Source organism: Syngnathus typhle, linkage group LG16, assembly GCF_033458585.1.
Source record: "Syngnathus typhle isolate RoL2023-S1 ecotype Sweden linkage group LG16, RoL_Styp_1.0, whole genome shotgun sequence".
In the NCBI taxonomy this organism is placed as follows: Eukaryota; Metazoa; Chordata; class Actinopteri; order Syngnathiformes; family Syngnathidae; genus Syngnathus; species Syngnathus typhle.
The window spans coordinates 9,087,246-9,107,265 of NC_083753.1; the positions used below are offsets into that span (position 1 = coordinate 9,087,246).

Genomic DNA, 20,020 nt, shown 5'->3' on the forward strand with positions numbered 1-20,020 from the left:
ATTTCATACAGTTGTTTATTTTCTGACAAAATAATTGGCAAGATATGACCAATGCAACAATTTTGCTTGTACGATGAAATATTATGTTCGCTTTGAAATGATGCGTAACTTACAAGGAAGCACAAAAAAAAACTCACACACAAACATTCATATTACATTCATACTATGACTTGTACTGTCTCCATCAAACAAACGGGAAAAGTTTCGGGGCTAAATGATGAGCAATACTAACTTTGCGTGTGGTTTGATGGAGGGAAATGTGTGACGTTTGTTTCTGAATTAATTTGTGGTGAAACTAACAGGAAACCTACGAGGTGGCGGCAGTTAAGAAACATAATCAGTAGGCTTTTTGTTTTTTTACGTGATTAAAAAAAAAAAAGAATTACAAAGCCTTGGTGACAGGTATATTTAAAAAGAACGCCGATAGCATCCTGCTAATGCTATTTGTCGGAGCGCCCTGCAAATTAAGTTCATCTGAAATACATTGAATCGTAAAAAAAAATTGTAGTTCATAAAACAGTCATAATAAAACTTATTTACATTACAAACTCATATTTACAAGTATGACATCATAATTGCTTTGGAGGGAGGGGGGTTAGCATTATTTACAAAATGGAGATATTTACGTCTGAAATTGTTACGGTCAGTCCATGGCCGGCTGGCTTTGTTTTGTTCTGATGGCGTAGTGCTTTAGGAACGTAGCCACGATGGCGTCATCATACTTCGATGAGAGTGACCTGGAATCGACCGCTGACCACTTCGGATATCTCGATGAGGAAAGCGGACTGATTGGTGTAGTGTTGGATGATGACGTCGTCCATATTGACGTAAATTCTGCACGGAAAAATTTATTCATTCATCAGTTGCGCAAATGAAACATTTGTTTGCACATTAGGAAAGTAGGTCACGCAATCGTCCCACGTCAATAACGCGCAATCGCGTACTGTCCCTTTAGCGTCGTCTCGGAAATCAGTCCGATTATTCTCCTTCCCTGACTCAACCACCTGCGAACCCTTTAAAGACTATAATGAGTGAATTAGCGGCGTGCTCATGCGCTTCGCCTGTAGGCTAGAGACGAAGAGGGAGGGGAATTGCTGGAGAATGTAACTTAACCTGTTAGCTTGGCTTCTGGGCCCCGCGGTGACAAGTGGCAGGGAAAACAAGAAGGGACACTGTCTGCCTTTTCTCAAAGCGTACGCAACTATTTATTCTTTAACGACACCCGTGTTCTTTTTTTAGTTGGGACGGTTGCGTTTGTCAAATAGTATTACAACAGTGGAAAAACGGCCCGATTCGCGGGATAATGGAAAGGATAACAATCGGCGTGACTCATCTGCAGGACTTTTGGAATATTTATATCCTTCCATAGTCATAGTTTTTTTCCTCAAAGGGGGGGAGAGTTGCAATTAACACATTCCTTGAGGCCGGGCCAAACCGAACAACCAACCGAGCCGGTCTGCCGGCTTGAGATTCCGCAAAGGAACTCATCGTAGAGTCAAAAAACACAAAAGGCTGCTCACCCTCGTTTGCATTTCTTGTAGATTTTCCCAACGGTGTCTTCTTGCATGCCGTACTTTTCTGAAATCTGAAGACGGAAGAAGAGTTCAGTGTCTTCCGAAAGCCAATACGACATTTGGTCAATTCGCGATAATCCGAATGTACTCACAGCTTCTCGTAGGCCCGACACCGTCGGCGTGCTTAGCATGAGCGCGTCGAAAACCTCTTCGGTGGCTCTCCTCACGTACAGCAGAACTTTTGGGGAAAGAAATTCAAGCGTAAAGCGTTGACTCGTTAGCTTGATAACCGTTTCCTTACCTCTTTGGGATTCATCTCTGCGTGCTTGCTTGCTAGGCGGAGAGGTGCTCTGTTCTCTGTCCGAGTACAACCTCTTCATAGAAGTTCTGAAGAAAAACAAAACATGTCACTCAAGGGCGTTTGCATATCGGGGTGCAACGATCAGTTAAATTCGGAAAAATAAAACGTGCGTGCTCGATTATCTCCTTCACTACCATTGACGGCTATAGACGTCAAATATCTAATTGAACTGAGCTGAGATCTTTTTATTTGTTCTTAATGGTGTTTTGAGGGGGCATCTGAAAGATAGGAAGTGACTTTTTTCCACGCTCACCTTTCGCTCTCATCCATAGGCGTGGCCTGCAAAAATAGGACACAAAGATCCGATTAGACGTCTGATAAAAACATTGCTTCATAATCCTCCCTCCCCTCTTTTGTAACGCGCGCCCAAAGGAATGTTATCACCGCAAGGCTTCGTTTCCCATAACCTCCACGCTCAGCTAGAAAACAAAGAGCAGACGCTGCTCGCTGATTTGTCTGAAGATGCTGCTATTAATGCCTCCGAGGTTTTGGAAGTCACGATAATGCATAAACAAACGAGTCAGTGTGGGAACGCCGACTTGTCCGAACAGCGCCGTCGTGTGTGAGAAATAAGATGAGGGTGGCGCACGGGTCTTGCGAGGTACTGATGTGCCAGGTGTGAAGGCCCACATGGGCTCTGCAGCGACTTGCGCCCGGTTTCGACTACAATTAGCTCACCTCACTTTCACTATCCCCTCCCTTTTCCCACACCGACTTTTCCCACCGCATACTTTCTCACACTTTTTTCCCTCTCGTGCCTGAGCTGTTGTCTTCAGGGATGAGCGATGGGTCGGGAGTATGACTCACTCCAAAGGGGAGGTAACTTTGATTCATTCAAGAAATACAGTCGGGAAGCCTACCATGCGCTGTAAGCTGGACAGATGTGCTTCTGGGATGAAGAGGACCGGCTGGGTGATGCGGTCATCCACAGTTTGGAAGAAAGTGCAGTCGCAGCCCATTGAGCTGCTCACTAAAGACTTGGCTGAAAGAAAAAAAAAAAAATCATGATTTGATTTGCGAGGCATAGGGTTAGCTGGAGGCTAACGTTTAGCAACACTCACCGTTGGCATCATTGCTCGTTTTGCCCCTCCTCTTGCTCGTCTTCCTCTCCTCATCACGCATCTTCCTCTCAGCCCCCTGAAGATACGACAAAGAACAGAAAAAAGTTGCTTGTATTTCAAATTTTTGCAATTTCATAAATTGGGGCAGTCGGAAGTGAAGGTATACACTTTATCTCGAGCGAGATTGAATGTGACGAGATACCTTATCGCAGAAAATCTTGACTTGGCAGGCGGCTCTGTGTATGAGCTGATTGTTCCCGGAGCTGAAGTCGTACGTGTCGATCTGCAGGTTGAGAGGGAGGCCCTTCACACCTTTTTGCGATGAAAAATCGGTGCTTAGCGAGTTGATCCCGATAAACACCTGCAAGGAAAAAAAAATGTTTGCGTTAGCTTTAATTTTTAGTTTCATCGTATCTTGCTCGGGGGCAGGTTTGAGGCCTCTGGATTATTCTGATTGGTCATCTGATGCACCTATGTATTTATTTATTTATTTACTTATTTGTATTTTATTTGTATTTTATTTGTATTGTATTTGTATTTTATTTGTATTTTATTTGTATTTTATTTGTATTTTATTTGTATTTTATTTGTATTTTATTTGTATTTTATTTGTATTTTATTTGTATTTTATTTGATTTTATCTCCCAGGGTAGGAGTCAATCAGAGTTACTCACACATTTTTTTATTTTTATTTTTTTTTGCGGGTTGCTTGTATAACTCGGGAATATCGTCTTCCTGATTCATTCGACACGCAGCAGGTTTTTCACCCACAGCCGCACCTTGAGCACCTTTGGGCCACAGGGAAATGAGGATTGGCCCTTTGCGGTGGTGACAGTGCCTCGGGGCCAAAACGCATTTCTTGGATTCTTACCCTCCCTCCTCAGCCACTCCTGTCTTTCTTTTTTTTCCCCCCATTCTAAATCTTTCAACTTTCCGTCTGTCTTTATGTTTTTTTTTTTGTTTTTTTTTACCTTGGCTTCTTCATGGGGATTCCAAACGAAGGAGAGGGCGTTGAAGGCAACCTCCTCAATGTTGCTAATGCCGGTGAACACCTCTTTGTAGTCCGCTATGAAACAATATGAAAAAAGTGAGGTGAGGCTTAATGAGTATTTGTTTGTTTGTTTGGTAGTCAACCTACCAATGTCAATGACCCTCTGTTTGACAGTCGGCTGACGCGCATGCCAGTGGTTCCAAAAGCGAAGCTGCATTTCTGGCGTTTTGTCATTCTCAAACACGGCCATCACCACCGTCTAGCGTAGGAACAAACAATAGAAAGAAAAACACGTGAGCGGAGAATCTAATGTCTGCTGGATAGCAAAATCATTCGTCACTCCAACGCCTTTGTCATGGTTTATTTACTTTGACTCGCCACGAGATTCTGTATATTCCTCTCCACGTACGTGCTTGACAAAGAAAAGATTGTCACCGTATGTTTTACAAACAAAAAATACCACACCTTCCTTTGCTCCTAAGCTTTGCTAATGTTATTTTTGCACACACGTAAAGTAGCGGCATTAACTATGAATGTCACGATTTGTCTTGGCCTAGTGTGAGGAGGTAATTAGTCACCCAAGAGCCGGTTCCTTGGGAGGGACACTTATTTGGGAACAATCTGTCTTCGTACCTTGACTTTGGTCGTAGTTACGCAGGTGTTGTTGTCCACTCCCTGAAGAGTGATGGGGTAGAACTGCCCCTTATTCAGGTAGACCATGGGTAACTCGTTGGATTTGAAAGAGGAGGCCGCGGGGGCACCCAGGGAAAATTGGAAGTCGCTTCTGTAGGTCTCAGGTGGAGAGCCGGAGTAGGAACCCGAGTAGACGGGACTGGAGTGGTCCTCGGGGAAGGGATCGTTGTAGGTAAGAGTCTAAGAATGGAATATATAATCCTGTTAGAGACTGCAAAGGAAATTTTGGCGGGTCGTGAGGTTTACCTCCGCGTTGGGGTCCGGGAACGCGCTACTCTCGGGCCACTTCTGCAGCAAAGAGTCGAAGATGATATTGAGCTCCTGTTTGTCGCTCTCGGCCGCCACGCTGGTCAGGGTGGCGTAGGTGTCGGCGTTGGAGGGCAGGGAGGCGCTCTGCTTGGATCCTAAGACCTCAAGGGAGTAGCCGGTGGGGACGTTCTCTGAAAGGATCTTCATGACGTTGCCGGATGTTTCCAGTGAGATGAGATCATTGCTTGGAGTCCTGCAAGGGGAGAGAGAGCGGTTGGTTTAAGATGCTAGCAGTTAGCCTAGTAGCACTTCATTGGTTTCTGCAAAGAGTTGTGAGTCAGGGGTGGGTACTATTTGTATCTTAATCCAGTTCTTGTTTGAGTTTCTCCGTGGGGTGTTTAACATGTTGAAGGGGAACACTGGAGGGTAAGGGGCTCAGTGGGGACACAAGGAGGGGAGCGCCATTGTCTACTCAAGTGTTGCGTAACTCTTGAAGCAAGGCAAAGCTGATGATGGATTTGAGTTCGGACCGTGTTTGACTTGAGGATTACCTCTCACCCTCTTTTTTTTTTTACCTTTCTGTTGGTTTGAAGATGCTACTGTTTCGACTGCAGGCAGGAGCTTTCTGGTCCTTCTGGCTCTGGAGGGTTAAAATGACAACATGATGAAGATGAAGATTCTGGAATGAATTTTGTGTTTTACCTTGCACTGTTCGTAAAGCATTGTTATAGCCGCCAGGTCGTCTCCTGGGTGGAGTCTGGGTTTGGCCAGGTTCTCCTCGGGCATGGGACTATCCATATACGGCCAGGACTCCATGGTGTAGTTTGTGTTGTAGCGGTTATAGTTGAAGTTCTCGCTCTGAAAGACCACTCCCAGAGTTCTGCGAGGAAGAAGCCATATTTTTAATGACACACGGTAGCTGAGCCCCCGGGGCAGCGCAGCGTCTCGCCCCTGAGCTGCGTAAGGTTTCGATTGCAAAACCGCAGAGCTGAGTAACATCGGACAAGTGTCTCAAAAGCCGCAAGACCACCCACCGACAACTCCCTCCCCAGCTCATTGACAAAACATCCCCGCATGTTGTACTTTGTGGTTTCCAGTGAAAGCAGACCAAAGCGCATTCTTCAATCCTACACAAACATTCTCTATTTGTCGAACTCTTAAGAGAGATGCTTGCGGTTTTCACCTGCAACCAAACTCTGGATTTAAAGGATTGGATTTGTTTGGAGAGCCCGAGCGCGACGTCGGATAAATATCCTGCCGTTCGCCAACCAAATGAAGGTTTACCTTGGATAAACACGGCAGCTAAAGAGCGAAGCTGCTCGCTGCTTTGAAGGTTTCGCATCTCGATGCATCTCAATTGCACCTGTTCCCGACTTGCAAACCACCATTTATCCACTGTAGAAACCTCCATAAGGAGTGGGGGGGGGGGGGGGCTTCTTGGGTTTCCCCTTTATGTAATTCAACATGCAGTCATTGCCCAGTGTCTCCATCCAACACCTTCAGAGGAGATTCCTATTTCCCGCTCTTCTTTTGTGCAGCGTGGCCTCTAGGTTAGTACGACAAGCGCAAACCCAACCATCCCATAATATCCATATCAGTTTTCCCAGCCAAAAAAAATCACCCCTCTTTTAAGTCAAGCATCTTTCACATGGGGGTCTCGTTGCAGATACAAGGGGAGGGGTGGCAGCATGGAATCCAAAACATATCATTTAACCTTTTTTGTGGAGCTGATGTAAAATATCGAAACAGGACTTACTCAGTCTCTTTGGTCATGTCTCCAGTCCAGGTGAGCTGGAATAGATTCCTTTAAGTTCGTTGTGATTGACTTTTTTTGAGAGCCTCGAGTGACTTGAATGTTTTGATTGCCTCCTGACGCAGCCCACATTTCATTTATACCAGCGGCAGCCGTCCTCTGCTCTCCTCCCATTGGTTGAAATTCCTGAGACAGGTGTCGGATAGGACAGGTGTAAGATTATTAACCCCCTCCAGACCAAAGATAGAGAAACTGCCTTTGCATGTGCGGCACTTTGCAAGACAATCTGAGGTGCTCTGAATGTCAGCAACGGGGCGAGATTGGGAAGCGCCTTTCAAATGTTAATCACTTTGCAGTTTCATACAGACGTTTGATTGGTTGGCTGTCATCGATGCTTTAAATCCAATCTTAAATTTTTCCAAAGGTTTTAAAGCATGCAGAAATGTTTTTGTTGTTGTAGCAAAGCACTTCTCACTATTTTCTTTTCTATACTAACAGACACTCACACTGGCATTGGCTCAAAATCAAATTGTAATAGAAGGAAGCCTCCTCCTTATCCCTGCCCGGCACACCTTCATTCTTTCATGCTAATTATTGAAAGGAACTTGATTAAAATCCTTTCTGATGCATGAGCGATGTATTGTGAACTTCGAGCAGCAATGGGTTTCTCATCCTAGGCGTCAACGACTTTCCCTTTATTCGGTTGAACACGTAAAAGTTCCTCGCTGTCATTTCCTCCATGAGCACAATCCAAACACTTTTGCAATGAAAACTTACAATTAAGTCTTGAAATATTTGACAAATTCTTTATCTGTCCTATGTCCGTATTTTTCTCCAATAAGAAATCATACACATTTTGTAATTTAAGGTCAAATACCTACATAGTGTTTCATAATCTGTTTTGCTTTCATTTCCGAGTGTGTGAAAGTTGTTAAAGATGGACGAGTAGATACGAATTTTATTTTTCGTTGAAACTCGCATCTGCAGTGAGAAATCACGGCCATGCATCGGTTCAATATATATCCTGTATGCATATATGTGTGTGCGTGTGTTTGTGTGTGTGCGCATGGGTGTGGGTGTGCATTCAGCCGAGCATGGCGGCACACAAACAGACGTTGTCATGATGGCGCTTACGCGCCATCGCCACAGAGAAGGGCTTCTCTCAACACCTCTCCTCTCCTTACCCCCCCCCCCTCACCTTACTACTCTTCCTTTCGCTTCTTAAAAGAGGCTGCTTGTGCAATGGTGCACCACATGGTAGGAAAGTAAAACCTTCTTTTACATACTCCCGTCCATAAAAAAAAAAAGAAGTAACGTTTGGTCGGACAGCAGGGAATCTCCAAGCCCCCACCATCACCCCCAAGCCACCTCTACCTTCTAACCTTCAACGTCCCTACCCCTCGGCACCAGGAACCACTCCCAGAAACTCTACATTGCCCCAAAGTGACAGATCATTATAGATTGAGGTGGGCCGCATTTCAAACCAAAACAGATTTTCTCTTATTTTTTTGTGGGTCTACTCATGGGAAAAAAAAGCCTGCCAATTTTATTTTGCAATGTGACACATGTTTCAGAGCCGTTTAACCTACTTGAACCTATTCTAGCTAGATCAAGCCAAAATGTTCGTTTGTTTTAAGTATGGTGTCTTGAAAGTTTTTGGTGGGTCTGCACATAATAGACAAGATGTACAAGTGAGATTTCTCTAAATATCCAAATACCAATTTAGGATGGCCCTCAGAGGTCTTAGATAAGTAAATAAAAAACGGGTTTCCCAACCAAGATATTGTTTGGGGGGGTCTATTTAGGACCACTTCAAAGTTTAAGTGCCCGAATTCTTTATTGGCGTCGACCGCAGCTCAGGTCACGGCTCGCCCCAGGCAGGGGAAAGCTGCGTCAGAGAAAATGATGCTAACGTTGCTTAACACGCTACTCTGAGCTGTGCCTGAGGGCAGCCATTGAAAAAGCATCTGCGTGCAATCTCCGGGAAGAAATTACCCCAAATCTTTGCAATATCAATATGCATATTGGGTATGCATGATACAAAAATAATTAGAATGCAAAGTTGTATGAAACTAAATCTATAAAAATCTGATTCAAGTGAAAAGTCAAATCATTCGAGTGCGGCAATTATATTTTTATATCAATAATTTAAATTGAGCTGAATCCATTAATTATTATTTAAGGAAACACTTTTGAATCAGCTACAAGGAAACAGTGTGCAGGTTAAAACTTTCCTTCCTGAAATTTTCCATTTCAATAGTGCACTTTTTTTATAACTCTATCATGAGTGGATCAAAAGGCGCCGCTCGGATCACATTGCGTGATAAATAACACACACACACACACACGCTCACTAACACACAGGTCATCAGTCACACTAAAAACAATACGTGCAACGGACACTCACAAAGCGATAAAAACAAGCGATAATGTTGTTATTTGTTCACATCTTTGTTTCATCAGCCAAACATAGTCAGTGATGTCGTCACTGATATACTATTCATCCATTCACAAGGCGGAAAAAAAAATAGTTTCTTTTGTTAGCTTAAAAGACACTCGTGCCAAACGGTAAAACACAGGCATGTGTGCGGTTTGTGAGACCGACTCGTAAAATATACAGACGCTTTCTCTTTGTCAGGGAAGCTGACTGTTGTTCCACCCAAACAGAGAGATAGCAGTGGTTGAGCTCATTTGCAAATCTGGTTTCATTCCACTTGGCCCTGCAGGCCACAAACAAAACGCTTACCGTTTTTTTCCGTGTATAGTGCGCAATATTTTACTAATTTATTGTCCTAAAATCTGGGGTGCGTATTATACATGGGTACAAAGAAAAAAAAAAGTAATTTTTTTTAAAAAAATTTTTTTTTTTTTTTTTTTTTAAATAAAGTCATGGTACAACAAAACCAACAACAGGACTGACCGACAAAGTCGTGGAACAAAAAGACAGGGTGACATTACCAAAGACAGGAACAGAATGACAGTAACACATGCAATGATCCAACGGTGAGCGAGGGGCAGACAGGACTTAAATACAAAACACGTTACATCGATTGAGGTGACACAGGAAGAGCGGGGTGACACGAACAGAAACTATGGCAACCTAGACACATAGCAAAACTGGGGACGAGACATGACAAATCTCCCCCGAAATAAAACTCACCTTTCTTCTTGTTTGTTGTCAATCGCGCATCGCATTCAGCCATCCTGCCCAACACACTTAGTAAAATTCATAATTGACGACACATCGTTTGATGCGATGGTGCAATCCTCGATGGTGTGTTATTGTCAAATATTGTTTGTTTTTTAATCTCCATCGCGGACCGGACGTCATACGGAGGCCGCCATTACAGATGCGCAGAACGGTTGCGCAAGACACGTCAGCTATATAAAGAGCGAGAGTTCAGTTCTCCACCTATTAGTTTCAATTCACAGTTTAATTAGCAGTTTCAATCAGCAAATAACAAAATGCGTATTACAGGTAATATTTTATTTCACAACACTTTGCCTTGTTCCTTTCGTCTCTGCTGTTCATTTCAAACACGCTCCATACGACCGCAATGCTCTTGTATCAGACGCTCGCTCGATCACCTGCTAGTTTGCCGTCTGTCACAATGTACCCTACACAAATCCGAAACATTTGTTGCGGCTCCGAGTCACGACGAGGGGCAAGTTTTGGTTTCCAAGGGTGTTTTTATTCCTCTTCAACGTCTCTCCCATACAGAGCCGCCGTGTGCGCACGGAGCGCGGTGGTGCGTTTAGGGGCAGTCGGAGAAATCAACGCCAACAAAAAAAATGACATCCAGCCTAGTTAAGACCATACCAAAGACTTTAAAAATGGGACCCATTGCCTCCCTGCGTGTGTGACGATCTTTGGGACTTAAAAAAAAAATAAAAAAAAATTAAAAAAAAAATTAAAAAAAATTCATAAAAATTGGGTGCGTATTATACATGGGTACAAGCTTTTTTCCAGCATCAGCATGCCATTGTTAGGGGTGCGTACTATACATGGGGGCGCACTATACACGGAAAAAAACGGTAGCTGCTAAAGCTAATGAGCTTTCGGAAATATAATGCATAATTACTTTAATCATGTCCCTTCTTCAAAAATAAATTATATATTGCTACTCCTACTTGAAGATTCTTGGAAAACTAAACATAAAACAAACTCAATTTTGGGCTTTGCGTTGAATCAAACCGTATAACTTTGCATTCGGAAAGTCTGCTAGCTTAATGCTAACAGAAATTCCGCGCAGCGGGTTTTCAACTCAAGTTAACAATGACGCAACAGCCGAAACACAAAAATAAATAAATATCAATTCTGAATGATTTCAAACAAAAGTTATGCACTGTGACTTTATTTAGGAAAAACAAACAATAACACACTAAGCACGCACGGACCGACCAACCAAGACAGTGTTTTCTTAGTGGTAATACTTAGTAGATGACAAAACAGCATTTAAAAAAAAACATGTAATTGTATCATATAGTATATGTAAATATAATATAGCAGCTATCATGCAACCTGACTGATGCTACAGTAAGTGCTCGTTTCCTCGAGTCCTCTGTGACCTGCAGAAAAACCGAGTATAATGTTTTGGATACAATTTCTTCCGGGCAGTAAAACCACGTGCGGGCCATGTGGGTCTGCGGCGGATACATTGCAGCTCATATTCTCCTCAAGGAGCTATGGCAACACAGTGGGACACGCCAGAAGTAGCTATTTCAATTTCATTTGGGGCCTAAAGACTCGGAAAAGCAAAATACGGAGATTGTCAAGGGTCAAAAGGTCACTCTGGACACGTGTTTGAGGTCCTTACAGTACTTGTTAATCGAGCGAGTGAGTTTAAATCAGACTTAAGTGTGATCCGAGGATGATGAGGGTAGCTTCAAGGATATCTCCCTGGGAAAACATTTATCGCACGTCAATGAGGCAGGCAGTGATTCTCCACGATAAACATCTTTTTTCTTCTTCAACCTCAATCACCTCTCCAATTGCACCCCCCTTCACTTCCCTCCTCCTTTTCCTCATCCACCATCCTCTCTCCATCCGTGTTCCTCCGCGGATGTTCCCGTGGGATAGTGGAGGAGGCGAGCTTTCCAGGATTGTTGTTTCATCACGTCAAATAAAAATCCTGGAACGTGTTCAGACCACCACAATGTCTCGACACTTTTGCAGGCGTGCCCGTCATGTGCACGCTGGCAATTTTATTTTGTCTTACGGCATGATTTCATTTCCCATCAATCACTTTGTTCTTTCTTTTTTTTTCCCCCACTTTGAAACATTTCTTGAATAAAGTGCATGTGCTAATTAAAGTTGTTGCTCAGAATGAACACAATTTTAATTACTCACAGTCAATCTAATGCAAGCAATATAATGAAAACGTCTTAGGTGATATATTAACATATTATAATGTGTGTAATCAAATTAATGAACATTATAGAAAAATTAAAATAAATATAAAATAATAATAAAATAAAATAAATATATATGTGATAAAATTATATAATAATATTTTTAAGAAAATCTAAGTGCCTATTAGGGTCAAACAGAACAATTCTATCTTATGAAAAAAATTAAATGATTCTCACAGTAGAAGAAAGAAAAAAAAAACTTGACACATCCACGTGTGATACTTGCGCATAACCAAGAAGAGCCTTCCACTCCCTCCCTTTTGCTTTCTCTGTCTCGTGCCCAGTTTCAGTCTACAAGTCCCAACACGCTAGGGAATTAGAAGAACCGCACACTCCTTTTCTCCACAATCCTGCTGAACGATCGTGGCGTGCCCTGCTCAAGGGTTGAAGCAGGGCATGTTTGGATTGAAGAGCTGAGTATTTTTATTTTATTTTATTTTATTTTATTTTATTTTATTTTATTTTATTTTATTTTATTTTATTTTATTTTATTTTATTTTATTTTATTTTATTTTATTTTATTTTATTTTATTTTATTTTATTTTATTTTATTTTATTTTATTTTATTTTATTTTATTTTATTTTATTTTATTTTATTTTATTTCATTGAGGGTGAGCAGAGAATTTATGGATGAAAAATGTGAAATTATTTTTGATATTGCCTCTGAAAATTCATTTAAAAAAATAGAATACAGTTTGCTACTCTGCACAATGTAAAATTGGGTCATCGTATCGAAAAATTCATCGTTCATTTTTCAGGGACATGTTTTCTTTTCTTTTTTGTATTCACAATTGCCAAAAATAAAGTTCATCGGGATACTTCAGTAGGATACAAAAATATTCTGCAGCTGCAACCAATTCATTCAACTCCTATGTTATATTGTCATTATTTTATTGTTGCTTCAGGTCACTGGGATCAACCTTCAAAAAAAACGGCTCTTCAAAATTAGACAGTTGCTACTCAAAGAAAAAAATGTTGAGCCCTGACGGCACCTGTGCACCTGCAATTGTCTTGAAAGAGAATGCACACATCAGTAGAAGGGAGGGAGTCGGGAGGAAGGGGGGGAGACGAAGGCCCATCACGCACGCCTTGAAGACAAATGCTGCGTGTCACCCGTTTAGAGCAATGCAAATGGTGCCAGAAGTGTGAACGGATGAGTGGAGGTGATGTGAGAAGGAGCAGATGAGGAGGGAGGAGGAAGAGGAGGAGGAGAGGAGGGAGTTGCCTCCTGCAACAAGTCTAACCTGAATCCAAAGCTAACAAGATGCGCTGATTGCAGGGTGCTGAAAATATGAGGGGGGGGGGGGGGGGGAAGAGAAAATTAAACAGTCTTTTGTTCCACTCGCTTCTCCTAAACTCTCTTGCTCAGATTTCAGCACTTGGTGTTGCTATTTTGTCTCGCACAAAGACAAACAGATAAAAATGGATCAAAACACGAACACAGAAGTCAGGCAATGACTTCAATTACAACTAAAATTTGCTCCATAAAATTATATTCCTATATTGCCAACAGTATAGACTTTCTACATTTCCCACAATGCATTGCTGGCGGACATATTGAAAGGCTAGCCCCGCTAACATAGCATCATTTGCCATCAGTCATGCCTTGTTTGTGTCTTGGCCGTAATAGTTGGGGTTAATATTATTAATATTAATATTATTCATCATCTTTTATGACCTTTTGAAAGATTTAATGAATGTTTGGACTTAGAACAGGATTGCATTAGTGATTCTCCAAGAATACAAGTATGCTAGCTCATCAAATTCAAAACAAACATTTAAAACACAAAATACAATCAAATATATTCAGAATGTTGCATGAAGCCTGTTTACAATTCTCTTAAGTACAATACAATTGTTACTTTCTAAGTACTGCATAGTTGTATTTCATTTTCAACAACAGTGCTAATGTTCGAACTATGCATAACGTCAACCAGATTAGTATGTTGTACATTTTATGTTTCCTGGTTGTAAAGACTACACGCAATGTGAAAAGGTATTCGAGTTATTCACAAATGACACTTGCAGTTCTTCTTGTCAAAATCCCTGAAGCAAAAAAAAAATACAATAAAAATCCCTAAATGAGAGCACATACACAACATTGACGGCAATGCGGGATTACGATTAACACGCGTTTGTTGCCAAGTGATTATCGTCAGATGTTTCGCTGCTTTGCTCAGAAATGCTTGTGTACTTTCCCAAAAGTTTAATGTGGTTCACTGACAAGTCATTGTCCTGTCATTGGCTGATTGACACATTGATAAAAGAAATAACTCCTTCAGGGCAGAACAATCCTAATTTGGATCAAGACATGAAATGCTTTATCCAAATTGCTAAAAATAGTCTTCATAAAATGTATTTCTTTTTCATGGTCATGTGATTCAAAATAGGATTCAATATGAAATGGAATTTATATTTAGTTTTTCAATGTAATTATTCAAGTTTTCAAAATCAATCAACTTATTTTTGTTGCATAGAAAATTGTAGTGACTTGGAGTTGCTGAGTCTGACCATTTTAGCTTAAATGCATAAATCAGTAAATAAGAAGGACTTTAAAAATGAGTTTTAATTGGATTCAATCGGCCAGTGGACCAAAAGGTGCAATTAGATGCATTTTTTTACTGACTTTAAAGTTGGAGATGACAAAAAAAAGAACTATCAAATGGAACGAGTTGATGAGTCTTTTTCAACCATGCAAGCCGTCATATTTTATAGCACCTTGTCATTAACATGTGCAGCCATTGTTAAAAGTCCTCCTGACGAGTCTGCACACGTTACGGAAAATCCTGCTTTTCCACCGACACTTTATAAGAACTTGGCCGGGCTTCCGGACTTCCTTTTTGCACGACACCACGCACACCCACATGTACGACTGATCCCCTTCAATCCGTCTTTACGACTAACGTATGCGCATTCTTCAGTCATTACAAATGGATGCCGGTCCGTTTGCTTTGTAGAACAGGCCTGGCGGTTATTAAATAGGGCTGCCACGCTTGCCACTAACGTTCACGCATTCCTCGGGAGATGGCAGATGGCGGCCTGCGCATGACGAAGAACACGCCACCAAGAAATAGGGTCTTCTGCCCCCGGGGTCACTTGACTTTTAGTGTGCATAGCACCATTTTGGGCGGAAAAAAAAGACGCTAATGGTGAATTAGAGGATGCCGTGGCTAAAAATGCTCATTGTTACTTATATCAGAGGGCCCAAACTCATTTAAATAATATAGGGCCTCCTGCAAAAAATAAATAAACTCACAATTGCTCATATTTTATTGTATCACACAATTGCATCATTTTTTTTTCATAAAATGATTCATGTGTGGCCCTCAGTGGACTGCACAAAAACTGAAATGGAAAAATCCTCCACAGCTCATGAGTGTGGAACAGGTCCATCCACTAAAAGCAGAGATGACCTAATGTGGTGAGGCCATGGGGAACACACCTTTGTCACTCCGAAAAAGCGGTTGATGTTTAATTTCTGGTACGACGCCGCATCGAAGGAACATTTAAAGGGCACGGGCATTTACTGCAGCTGCAGCATGCTTTGCATTACTAAGACAAAAGAAAACTAATCAGGATTCCTTCATGATGAACACAACTATGAAAGTTTTCTGGCTGCATCATTGCCTAATTTTCAAATTAGATATTTTTAGTGACGGTATAAGTTCAGTATAGTTTTTTAACCCCTTCCCATCGGTTTGTAAAAGTAGGTTTTATGCTAAGTTGAATGAGGAAATAAAATAAATTGCATTGTGAATGCGATGGCAATACAGTTTTTATAAATAAATAAAATAGACTATGAATTTCTATTTTTCCAAAGGAAACTCGACTGGCCTTTGCCATATTTCTTGGCAAATGGATGTGATGATTCATTGTGATTAATATCTTCTTTCACAGAAGGAGGTTCCATTCAAAAGGGAGTTTACACCCTGCCACCTATTGTTAGACTCACGTTTGCGTAAATGCTAAATTAATCAAAACTATTATTTTGAATTTTGGAGGGATAAATGGGACACTAGATTGAGGTTATTTTTAAGGTAAATTTGCACGTTTATGTTAATAGATAAAGTGATAATTACGGAAAATATGTCATTCCAAGAACCCCCCCCCCCCCCAAAAAAAACCAATCCTTGCAAAAAAAAAACGTAGCCTTTATTATTTAAATTTAAATTGTCCTGAGAAAAAAAAAAGGAGTGATTCGGATGCAAAATAGCTCTTATGTATTATGCAAAATAGCTCTTGAGCACCATCACCATCACCTGATAATCAATTTAGATTAAATATGAGAAAAAAGACATTTTGAATCATCAAATGTTGATTAATGTAATCACAGACATATCTTAATACTACCTCTTTAAAATGAGTGAGAGCACCTTTTCGAGTTTGTATAACGCTGTTCGTATTCTCGAAAAGTCGTATGTCGGGGCAGTTCAGATTCCTGCGAACCGTGATCGTTTCTGTCATTTTTAGCACAATGGCGCCATCTACCGGCTTTATGCAACACTACCATAAACTGTGGTCACGTCATCTCACGTCATATGACGCACCCTGAAATGGTTGTCAAACTGGTCATTGAAATCCGGAAGTCACCTTCGATTCGCCATAAAATAACAACTACGTTCGGTAATAAATTGTAGTTTTTAAAAAAGGAAACAAGCCACAGCATGAAATATCGTACCGTAAGTTTGAGTGTTTATTCGTAAATGCTGAATCGCCAACGAAGGCTGAAAGGATGGACGTCAGCAGAGCAGACGAAGACTCGTACATGGTATTGTTCTATTCATTACTATATATATGTACTATGTGTATGTATATTAAATAAATATTAAATTTTTACACTACAGGCAGCGTAAACATTTTCTGTGCGATTTTTTTAACGATGTAAGGACTATTGTAAATCTTGAAACTATTTGTTTTTTACACATTTGTCTTTGCAGAATAACCTCATTGGGACTTTACTTGCTATATTTGGAAACGTACTTGTCAGCATCTCCTTAAATATTCAGGTACAGTGAGACTTTTTGCTACATTAAATATCTAATATTTTGTACATCTTAATATTTTGACGGCCTGGACTGACTTCATCAGGAATGAATAATGACTTGAATTTCTTGACCTTTTAATTGAGATTATTGGAATTTGGTTTCCAAACTTTTGTCTGGTACTAAATATTACAGCAAAATCAGCACTATATTTGACCAAATGTGCATTGTACTGTTCAGTGCACCACAGCCCATCAATTGTTTTTGTTGTTTTTGCTGACAGAAATATGGCCATGTGACCATCATAGGAGCCAAGGACCCCCAGTTTTTCTACCACACCAAAACTTGGTGGTTTGGCTTTTTTCTCGGTATTTTAGGCGAGGCAGCCAACTTCATGTCCTACGCTTTTGGGCCCCTCAGCCTCGTAGCACCCCTCAATGCCGTCTCCTTTCTGAGTGAGTAACGTAATGAAGAAAAAAAACTACAGGATTAAAAGTATAATATTATGGAATCTCTTTATATATCATCATTTAATTTTTAGAATTGCATGGTGCATGAAAAAGATGATAATGTTATCCATTGCTTTTTGTGTTTCAGCAAGCTTCATTTTGGGCTTTATTTTCATGCACGTGAAATCAAAGCCGAAGGACTTTGCAAGTAAGTGGAACATTGTGTTTTCAATTTGGAATTTATCTGTCAAGAGTGTCAGCAATGCACTTTGCGTTCATTTGCCCAAGATAATGCAATGTGACATGTTTGCAGAGAGTCACGGGCTATCCTTCCTCGGCGCCATCTTATCTGTTGGAGGGGCGTACCTCTTTGTGGCTTTTGGACCAAACTCGCATGAAAAACTGACAGCCGAAGTCGTAGTGCATCACCTGGTCGGGTGGCCTGTTCTCTTATATCTGGTAAGTCCGAAATATCTTTACATGAGAGTTCTTCTCCGACGATAGAAATCAAATTTATCGTGTGTTCTTTTTTTATTTCTGGGCAGGTCCTGCAGATCATCACATTCTGCCTGCTGTTATATTTCTATAAACAGAAAAATGCAAATGCCCTGGTTATCATCCTGCTGCTGGTTGCTTTGCTGGGTAAAAAAAAAAAAAAAAAAATCTGTTATCATTTGTTGACAGCATAGTTCCTCATTTTAATCCGTTTGTGGTGCGTAGGTTCAATTACGGTCATCTCGGTGAAGGCCGTGTCCCACATGTTGATATTGACCCTCGAGGGCTCCATGCAGCTTGACTATCCCATCTTCACCGTGATGTTTGTGTGCATGGTGTCAACAATTATCTTTCAAGCCAGGTGAGTGGCAACTAGTTAGTGGAAATTAATCAGGACTGAATAATTGCATATGTTTTCCCCTATTTATTTTTTATTTTTTGCAGTTTTCTTTCCGATGCTTCCAAGTTGTACGACTCATCCCAAATCGCCAGTGTTAACTACATCCTGTCCACCGCTTTAGCTGTCTTGGCAGGTGACTCACGTGATGTTTGTTTTGCGTGAATATTTTTGTTGACTCTTCGCCGGCGGTGACGTGATAAAGAAGCAGGTTTGGCGAAAAGCGCCGTGTTTGTTAAGCCCCAGGCCAAATTTTTTTTTCACTCTTGAGTCAAATTGCTTGGAAATGCTTTCAGAACAGAATTTTTTTTTCAGGTGCTGTGTTTTACTTGGAATTTAATCACGAAGACATCCTTCACATCAGCATGTTCTTATTGGGGTGAGTCTGGAAAACAACCCAGCAACAATATACCAGTGTTCCATTAGATATTTTTAACGTACAGTATTTCAGTACCTTTGTAATTTCAAGACTTTGCGTCTTCTACAGAATTGCGGCATGCTTCCTGGGTGTCTTCCTCATCACCAAAACCAAGAAGAAGAATAACACCTTTGAGCCTTACGTCACCATGAATATGAGTAACGGTGTGTAAAAATTGCATGTACGGAATGTTGACCAAACACGATGCTGTGACTGATTCTGAATCGGGTGCGTTGTTCACAATCAGGGGTACCGACCATCCACAACAAGGGTCCAGACGTCCCGGCTGGCTTCACCGGTAGTTTCTCTTACGGTGCTCTGGTTAACAGTGACGGAATGACTCCTAATCAGCCCGTCAACAAGGAGCAACCCACCACCAGCTTCAGACCCACGCGGGCATCTAATGGACCTCCTGCCAGGAAGAAAGATTAGCAACAAGCTTTTACATCTTTAGGTTGGTGAAACCTCCAAAGTCAAACTCATTCCGTTGGAAGTGAAGAAAATTTCCTATTTGGGTGTTTTGAATTATTTGACCAACACAGATCCATAAGGTTAAAAAAATGCAACAAACAAGTTAAAATATGTAAATTGATTTTGATTATTCCTTTTTTTTATGAAAAAAAAATCGGTTGGGACTATTAGCCAATTAACAAAAAAAGTGGAGGGAGGGGCTTGACTTGGGAGCTTTCACTGTATTTGTGCCTGCCTATTTAACTGCAAGGATGGCCTTGACAAAGGGAAAAAAAAACAAGCTCAGGACCAGCAAAACAACTTTTAAGGGTTGGGATTTCATAGAAATGTGACATATGGCTTGAAACTTACTACCTGTAGCGTTGGCAATATTAGAGCAGACGTCGTACTGTTAAATGCAGACTGCTGAAGCCTTAAAGCCAATGATTGCTTTAAATTGACGATTTACTGTAAATAATCTGCCTTTTGAGACGTCTCCGCCAGCGCAGGCTTCACTCCAGTTTTACCTCCTGTTTTGGGGGTTGTATTACTACCTTTTTTTTTGTGAATGGGTCCAATGCAAATGCTTTAATTTATTGTATTTATTGTGCCTTAAAAGGGAGTAGCTCTACACTGGATAAAAACAAATACAATCACATCCGAGTCTACTTTTTCTATATGACAAAAAATAAAAGCAAATTTATCCTTTTCCTTAAATATTTTATTTATGCTTATTATTTAATTGGCCTAATTCTTAGGTTTCTACATAACTCCAAAAATAATACAATACAATA

The 20,020-nt window shown here is 40.9% G+C and overlaps 2 protein-coding genes across 3 annotated transcripts; one reads left to right on the forward strand and one right to left on the reverse strand.

Moving 5' to 3' along the window:
• Position 1: 1 nt before the first annotated feature.
• On the reverse strand, positions 2-6,786 carry grhl3 (grainyhead-like transcription factor 3). Of its 2 annotated transcripts, XM_061301257.1 has the most exons (15): positions 6,626-6,786; positions 5,572-5,749; positions 5,445-5,509; positions 4,867-5,122; positions 4,561-4,800; positions 4,075-4,186; positions 3,908-4,002; positions 3,139-3,297; positions 2,937-3,012; positions 2,736-2,857; positions 2,129-2,154; positions 1,816-1,901; positions 1,667-1,752; positions 1,521-1,585; positions 2-834 (listed from the first exon to the last, which is right to left on the reverse strand). In XM_061301257.1, the coding sequence occupies exons 1-15, from the start codon at positions 6,640-6,642 to the stop codon at positions 717-719; spliced, it is 1,701 nt and encodes a 566-aa protein (XP_061157241.1). In that variant the 5' UTR covers positions 6,643-6,786; the 3' UTR covers positions 2-716. The 2 variants fall into 2 exon arrangements, with proteins under 2 accessions (XP_061157241.1, XP_061157240.1); XM_061301256.1 differs by having other exon boundaries at positions 1,667-1,901.
• Positions 6,787-16,583: 9,797 nt separating this feature from the next.
• On the forward strand, positions 16,584-19,884 carry nipal3 (NIPA like domain containing 3). Its single transcript, XM_061301580.1, has 11 exons — positions 16,584-16,803; positions 16,973-17,041; positions 17,301-17,472; positions 17,615-17,674; positions 17,780-17,925; positions 18,012-18,108; positions 18,187-18,322; positions 18,406-18,494; positions 18,674-18,737; positions 18,846-18,940; positions 19,024-19,884. Exons 1-11 carry the CDS (start codon positions 16,768-16,770, stop codon positions 19,206-19,208), a joined length of 1,149 nt encoding a protein of 382 aa, XP_061157564.1. The 5' UTR covers positions 16,584-16,767; the 3' UTR covers positions 19,209-19,884.
• The last annotated feature ends 136 nt before the right edge of the window (positions 19,885-20,020 follow it).